This window comes from Ursus maritimus, unplaced genomic scaffold (genome assembly GCF_017311325.1).
Source record: "Ursus maritimus isolate PB19 unplaced genomic scaffold, ASM1731132v1 scaffold_24, whole genome shotgun sequence".
In the NCBI taxonomy this organism is placed as follows: Eukaryota; Metazoa; Chordata; class Mammalia; order Carnivora; family Ursidae; genus Ursus; species Ursus maritimus.
In genome coordinates, this window is record NW_024424897.1 from 45,574,878 (window position 1) to 45,583,613 (window position 8,736).

Genomic DNA, 8,736 nt, shown 5'->3' on the forward strand with positions numbered 1-8,736 from the left:
CCCATCATACAGTTTCCCCATCCCCTCATGCACCTCCCCTCCAGCAACCCTCATTTTCACCCTATAGTTAAGAGTCTCTTATGCTTTGTCTCCCTCACTGATTTCATCTTATTTTATTTTTTCAAAATTTGTTATTGTGTAAAATACTCAAAACATAAAATTTACCATCATAACCGTTTTAAGTGAACATTGCAGTGGTATTAAATACATTCATTATGCTGTGCAACCACCACCACCACCATCCATTTGTAATTCTGACTGGTAAAACTGAATCTCCATATTATTTTTTGAATTCACACTTTTGTACTGAAATATTTTCAAGTACATCATGACAGTACATCCCAAAATATCAGCATGCATCTCTAAAAAATCCACTTCCACACACCCCAAATAGCATTTTCACAACCTAATTAGTAATAATTTCTTATTATTATCTACAACTAATCCATATTCAAGTTTCTCTACTTGTCTTCTGAGGTTCATTTCAGATGGTTTGTCTAAATAGGAATCCGACCAATTTGCATGAAAACTGGTTGTTATGAGTCAGGTTTATTTTCATCCCTAATGATTCATTTTTTTACAGCAGTGAATGACCTAAAAGATTGCCCCAGTTTTTTCTTTCTGAAAGTGATATTCACTGATGGCAGCACCAGCGTTACCTGGAGCTTGTTAGAAATGCACTCTTCAAGCCTCACCTCAGACCCACTGGATGCAAATCTGCATTGACTTGTGTGTCTATCCTGACTCATATGTACATAAAAGCTTAGAAGGGATTGCTGTAGAGTGTCCCGTCTTTACAATGTAGCTGATTTTTCTTTCTTGGAGTTTGTATGTTCCTACATTCCTGTGACTGGAAGTTATTGCTAGAAGTTTGATTACATTTAAGTGAAATGTTTTTGGCTAAACGACATCACATTATAATGTGTGCCATGACTGATTGCTGGTAAGATTCACCACTAGATTTGCGAAATGATAGCCAATTCATCAATTGTGAAGGTCACATCTGCCGCCTTGTAAACAGGAAGGAATCTTTGTGGTGTTAATTTGGCGTCATACAAATATTCAGTTTTCTATCAACCATTCATTGAATGGCTTTAACACTGATTGATATTTTTTAACCCCTGCCTGAGTTGATGCTTTAATTTGGGTTTTAGAGTGTACCTTGTATATGTCCTGACCACTCATTTTTATTCATTGTACCTATTTTGGCTTAAGTTATTGTTGGTTGTTATTGTAAGTTGGCTCTTTTCTTTTATCACATCTTCTGTTAGTTTTGTTTGTATATATGAATATTCTTTATATGTGTTTATTTGTTCTATATTATTTATTCTTCTGAGTTGTTTATTGCTTTGCAGTTGAATTTTTGGGGTTCACTAGAAATATTTTCATCTGTAGAAATAATTGTATCTCTTTCTAAGTTTTATGGCTCTAATTGAATGTCCTGTCTAATTGCATTAGGTATATCTCCAATACAATTTTATTTTTAAAATTTATTTTAATTTTAATTTTTTTTGTTTTTGTTTTTTTTATTTTAATGTTTTTTTATTATATTATGTTAGTCACCATACAGTACATCCCTGGTTTCTGATGTAAAGTTCGAGGATTCATTAGTTGCGTATAACACCCAGTGCACCATGCAACACGTGCCCTCCTTACTACCCATCACCGGTCCATCCCATTCCCCCACGCCGCTCCCCTCTGAAGCCCTCAGTTTGTTTCCCAGAGTCCATAGTCTGTCATGCTTCATTCCCCCTTCTGATTACCCCCCTTCTTTATCCCTTTCTGTTTTGTTTTTTTAATAATATTTTTTTATTATATTATGTTAGTCACCATACAGTACATCCCTAGTTTTTGATGTAAAGTTCCATGATTTGTTACTTGTGTATAACACCCAGTGCACCATGCAATACGTGCCCTCCTTAATACCCATCACCAGCCTATCCCATCCAATACAATTTTAAATAGAAGTTTTAACAATGAGTATCCTCATCTTACTCATCACTTTGGTATAAATGCCTCTTTTCTCCCCATTATGAAATTAGATTTTTTTTTTTGAGAGGGAGAGAGGGAGAGGGAGAGAGAGAGAGGGAGAGAGAGAGAGAATCCCAAGCAGGCTCCATGCCCAGCACAGACCCTGATGCAGGGCTCAATTTCACAACCCCAAGATCATGACCTGAGCCAAAATCAAGAGTCAGACCCTCAACTGACTGAGCCACCCAGGCATCCCTAAAATTAGCTTTTAAATAGAGACATGTAATATTATATCATGTTACTGAAATATCAATTGATTTCCCAGTTAATGATTATTTTTAATGAGAAACGTGTTTTGAATATTGTTAAATACTTGAAGTATTTGCATGGATGATACCATTATTTTTCTTAATATGTAATTTCTTAATTAACTTTTCCTAATATGTATTATTCCTTGCATTCCTAGAATAACTCCCATGTGGTGAAGATATTGTTCTTTTAATGTTTTTTTTAACGTTTTTTAAATTATATTACGTTAGTCACCATATGTACATCCCTGTTTTTTTTTTTATAATGATTTTTTATTATATTATGTTAGTCACCATACAGTACATCCCCGGTTTCTGATGTAAGGCTCAATGATTCATTAGTTGTGTATAACACCCAGTGCACCATGCAATACGTGCCCTCCTTACTACCCATCACCAGCCTATTGACCCCTTCTCGTATTTTTTCAGAATTTTTGCATCAGTATTTCCAAGTCAGATTCATCTGTGGTTTTAGTTTTGTGCAATATTTGTCAGGTTTTAAAATCAGTATTCCACTTGCTTTAAAAATGATTCCAAAGGTTTTCTTTCCCTTGTATACCCTGAGAGGACACCCATCTTGCTATCTCTTTCCTTAGGAGAGGGGGGGCATGATTTTAGAGTAGAAATGCTTCTTTTGCTTTGCTTTTTACTCAAGCCCATGGCCCAATGCCACACCATTTAACAATGTCTATGACCTCCTGGGAAACCAGAGGCATCAATGGAATGTGATAGCTGTGATTTATGTTACCATCATCTCTCCTTGTGAATTCTGTGGCATTTCTGTAGTGGCATTGGATACATTTGGATGGATTGAATGTCAGTGATGAGATTGGGAACTGAGACTAGAAGGATCACTTCTCTTTCCTGCTTTAAAGTCATGAAAGTTAAATGAGGTACTTCATGTGTAGGGCTTCACACGTGGCCAGGCACATAAAATTGCTCAATAAATGGTAGATAGGAATTCATTATCTTTATCATAATTAAAGTAATAATAAATACTGTTTTTAAATGACAAAGAATAATAAAGTTTGATAACTTCTATGTGAGTCCATGTTTCTCACCTGTGCCCTATAGCTCAACTATTACCAAGGCTGGAATGTCTCCTCTGCTTGTCAAAATCCCAGTTATGTCTCCTACACACATCCTGACTTCCTTAGCTATCTGTCATTATTTTATATCTTCTCCGTAGGCCAGCTGTTGAGCCAGGAGAACACTGGGCATCAGGATAACTGGGCTCGAATCCTCATCTGCCTCTTTCTAATTGAAACACATCAGATAAGTCACATTACCTTTCAGAGATTTGCTTTTCTCTTCTGTAAAAGAAAGCTATTAGTGTCTATGCTGCAGGACTGTTTTGAGAATTAAAAGAGTCAATAATAGATGTGATATAGTTAAAGTACATACGGATATGCATTTTTTTGCTACTTAATGAACTGCTTACTTTTTCTGAAACTACATTGCATGTGGAACTTCCTTTGTAGCTCTCATCCCTTGTTCTCGTGATGGCTGTTGTTTCATTTTTTCCAAAACAAGTATCTGTGTGCCCACTCAACAGTATAATAACAATGCACTGAACATACACTGTGCTATGGGCTTTGACAGCACACTGAGAGAGACACGTAGCCTGATTTGCAGGGACATCAGTCAAGATCGTACAAGTTTCTTCCTTCTTCCACTAGAATCCTTATTCTCCATTATGGAGACCTTTTTCAAAATTTAGACGTTCTACGAGAGTCTCCTAGATGACATCATCTCTTTCCAAACTTTCCTTGTATTGACTCCATTCTGATTCATGCTCTGTTAATTTTGCTGCAATGTTTCATATCTTCATTGTACAATTTATTAAATACTTCCACAAGAGTGTCCCACAGGACCGTTTAAAATCTTCCCCAAGTGGGAATAATTACAAAAAAATCACTCCCTTCTTTACTATTTCATTCCTTTGTTGTCATAAAAGTTACTCTATTCTATTTTTTCTTTCTTTTTTTTAAATTGGTGACAAATAGGGACATTCTATAATTTAAAAGTTTTTTTATTGTGTTCAATTAACCAACATATAGTACATCATTAGTTTTTGATGTAGTGTTCAATGATTCATTAGTTACATAGAACACCCAGTGCTCATCACCACATGTGCCCTCCTTAATACCAAGAGTTTAATTGGGCATCCTGAAGCAGTCTAAGAAGAGACAGTGAAGATACAAAGAAACTAGATGCAAAAGTAATGAGGACACTGTCTCTTCCTAGACTGCTTTGGGATGCCCAGTGTTCTATTTTTTTCTATTTCCTCATTACTTTTGCATCTAGATTCTTTGTCTATATCTTCACTGTCTTTTCCTAGACGGCTTTGGGATGCCCAGTTAAACTCTTGGTCTCCCCACTCTCCACTACTCCCTCTCTCTCTAATCCTTGATTAAAGAGAAACTCCCATCATTGCTTCATGCTGATCTCTTCCTTTTCTCCTCCTTCTCCTCCCTCTCCTTCTCCTTTCCCCCCCTTGCTCCTCCTTCTTCTTCATCTTCTTCTTCTTCGTATATCTACATCTATCTATCCATCATCTGTCTATTTATTAATTCATTAAGGGAAATATTGTGAACACACATTGATCTACCACCCAACATGAATATTGGATTTTAGTAATAATGTCTGTCTGTTGCTACCCCATTCCATTCCCTTGAGTATTTCCCCTTGAATATCTTCTCATTCTGAATCCTATACTCACTGTTCTCATGCTTTTGTTTTTCATGTATTTTTATTACATCTATGTCTATTGTCACAAAGTGTATTTTTGGTTCTTTCGTTGTTTACAACCTTATGAAAAGGTTATCTATAATAATATTTTGGGGTTTACATATTTTCAGTTTATACTATTATGAAAAGATTAACCAAATTATAGCAAGTCTCTATGGGCCCTTCATAAAATAAAGGATTTCTCTACTAGCTGAAGTGATTGATCCCCATTAGAAGGAGGTTGTGTTGATACTACATAATGGGGTGCCAGGAGGACCATGCATATAAGCCTTGTCTGGGATTCCTTAGTATTTCCATGGATAGAAATAGAATAAAAACTACATCAACAGTCCCCTGCCCACCCCCCCGCCAAGAGAGGAAGTACTATTGAGGTCTCAGATCTGCCGCGAATGAAAGCTGGGGTCACTTCAGCAGGTGGGAACCAAGTGGCAGCAGTTTGGCAGCTCCTCTCAAAGAACTGAGCATCAAATATATAGTCATCCCTCTTCTGAACTCCCAGGTTCTGGTAGCACCACCATTTCCATTTAGATTCTTCAGTTCTAGTGGAAGTAACTTCTTCCTGTAGTATAATAACTTTGGGGTTACACCAGCATCCATCTTTTTTTTTCCTGTAGTCACTTTCAGAATACATTCATGCATCTTCCTGTAGTATAATAACTTTGGGGTTACACCAGCATCCATCTTTTTTTTTCCTGTAGTCACTTTCAGAATACATTCATGCATCTAATTCTTTGTATTAAATCATTTTTATTGAAAAAGTAATGGGTATATTTGTTTATTCCTTTTTTTAAAGATTCTACAGATGAGTGAAATCATATGGTTTTTGTCTTTCTTAGTCTAACTTATTTTACTTAGCATAATACCCTCTAGGTCCATCCATGTTTTTGCAAATGGCACAATCTCATTCTTTTTTATGGCTGTCTAATATTCTGTGTGTGTGTGTGTGTGTGTGTGTGTGTGTGTGTGTATTACATGCCCCATATCCATTTGTATATCAATGGGATGGGCAAAATGGGTGAAGGGGAGTAAGAAATCGAAGCTTCCTGTTATGGAATGAATAAGTCACAGGAATAAAAGGTACAGCATAAGGAATATAGTCGATGATATTGTGGTAACATTGTATGGCAGCAGATGGTAGCTACTCTTGTGGCGAGCATAGCGTTCTGTATAAACTTGTAAAGTCACTGTGTTGCACACTTGAAACTATGTAACACTGTGTGTCAACTCTACTAAAATTTTTTTAAAAAATTAATAAAAATGGGGGGCCACCCAGGCGCCCCTCAGAAAGTTACTTTCAACCAATTTAAGAAAGAAAAATCGTTATACGCAACTAATGATTTTTCTTTCTTTAATGGGTTGAAAGTAACTTTCTGAGGGGCGCCCAGGTGCTCAGTAGGTTAAGTGTCTGACTCTTGGTTTCAGTTCAGGTCATGATCTCAGGGTTGTGAGATCATGCACTCAGTACAGAGTCTGCTTGAGATTCTCTCTCCCTCTCCTGCCCCTCTCCCAACTTCGCACATACACACACACTCTCTCTCTAAAATAAATCTCTTTTTTTAAAAAAGTAACTTTCTGAAATATTAGGTATGTGATGGGTGAGAATTAATGTCAAATCTGATCATGTCTGATTATTAGCAGATTATATTTTGTCAATTGCATTCCTTCACTCCACTTCCACAAATAATTATTGGTTGCACTTTAATGACCAACTTTGGGAGAAAAAGAGTGTGATGTGTTAAGACAGGTCTTGCCCTCAAAGTCTGCAAGCAAAATAAGAATATGAAATGTAGTAGTGCAAGAAAATTGACACTTGAATAGGGACTTAACAGCTTTCAAAGCATGAAGTACTGTGATCCTCACACCCTAGGGCAGACAAGGAAGACATTCTTATTTTTATTATTTAGGTATGGAAGCAAAGTGCTAGTCAGTAGCATAGCTTAGACATGATCCCAATATTCCTTTGCTATAAAAGAAATAATAACATGTACATACCAACAATCTCAACAGGAAGTCTCATGAAACTGTTACAAGATTTCTAAGAAGAGGAATTCAGTGGCTGGAAAGCACTAAGGTGGCTCCTCGGAAGGGGAGGACATTGGGGCTGGATTTTCAAGTGCATACTAATTGGTGACTCCAATCGACTTTCCAATATGACCTCACATTGGTTCTGAGGAGAGTCTCTTGCTGAAGAGTTTCCCCAGGGCAGCCTTCATGTCTCGGTTTCTCAGACTGTAGATGAAAGGATTTAACATGGGGGTCACTGCCATGTACATCACAGTTATCACTGCGTCCTTCAGGCTGTAACTAGACAGAGGGCGGAAATACATGCCCATGACTGTGCCATAATACAGAGAAACAACCGTGAGGTGGGAACCACAGGTGGAGAAGGCTTTGAGCACACCCTTGGTGGATGGAACCCGTAAGACTGTGGAAAAGACCCGGACATAAGAGAAGATGATGCATAGTAACGGCACAGAGAAAACACCAGCCCCTAGGTACATCATCTTCACATTAAAGTAGGTGTCAGAACAGGATAGTTTGAGTAAAGAAGCAATGTCACAGTAGAAGTTGGCTACTTCCTTGTTGCCACAGAAAGACAGACCAGCTGTGAGCAGAGTGTGGGGGAGGGCGTTGGCATTTCCAACCACCCAGGACCCAACAACTAGGAGGACACAAGTCCATGGCCTTATAATTGTTGTGTAATGAAGTGGGCGGCTGATGGCCACAGCACGGTCATATGCCATTGCAGCCAGCATATAGCTATCTGTGTTACCCAAGGCTAAGATGAAACACATCTGTGTTAGGCATCCTCCAAAGGAGATGGCTTTGCTGCCTAAGACATGGTTGGCCAGCATTTTAGGGATGGTTACAGAGAAGAGGATGTCAACAAAGGAGAGATTGGCAAGGAAAAAGTACATGGGGTTGTGAAGGCGAATGTCAGAGTGAATGGCCAAGATGATGAGCAGGTTTCCAATCAATGTGATGGGGTAAATGAACAGGAAGAGGATGAAGAAGAAGTCTTCCTGTTGCTGCTCACCACTGACTCCCAGGAGAATGAAACCAAAGGTAAAAGACTGGTTGTCTCCTCTCATGGATCCTTCAGCAGAAAGGGGAGAGGAATCCAGAATTATTAGTAAAGTTCTAATGTATAATGATCTTCCTAAACCACCACATCTGGCTGCCTTGGTTGTGGTGTCTATACCTGGACTTACTGAGTTCCTAGATAGCCAATATGTGGCAGGGTAAATCCCTGTGGTCAGTGGGCCTAATTAACAATTCATGTCTACAAAGTGAGTAATCTTGAATCAGAGGTTCTTATCCACCCAAGCCCACATCATCACCCATATATGTAAGGTTTAATAATTTAACATATAATTCATATTCTATATGCTAGAAATTGTGTTAGGCTTTGTGGAAATCACAAATATGTGAAAATACAGTTAATTCATCCTTTTAGTTATGTATGATATAGTCTCTGCTCTGAAAGACTTTACAACACAACTGGGAAGCCAAAATTACACACTAATTTTATTACACATAAAAAAGAAAGGACAGTAATTTGATGTCTTTGAAAAAACTCTCCAGTGCAAAGGATGGTCAGTATAAGGGGCATCTGGGACACTTAGGTTTTTTTCCACTGACCAAAGTGAGAATGAGCCTAGACCCAGGAGGTAACAAGTGTCTGCTCTGGCATGAGAAGATTGTA

At 37.9% G+C, this 8,736-nt stretch overlaps 1 protein-coding gene across 1 annotated transcript; it reads right to left on the minus strand.

The window, feature by feature from the left end:
- Window positions 1–7,186: 7,186 nt before the first annotated feature.
- Window positions 7,187–8,450, minus strand: LOC103667378 (olfactory receptor 1A1-like). The gene has a single exon (XM_008695531.2). The coding sequence runs from the start codon at window positions 8,120–8,122 to the stop codon at window positions 7,187–7,189; it is 936 nt and encodes a 311-aa protein (XP_008693753.1). The 5' UTR covers window positions 8,123–8,450.
- Window positions 8,451–8,736: the final 286 nt, after the last annotated feature.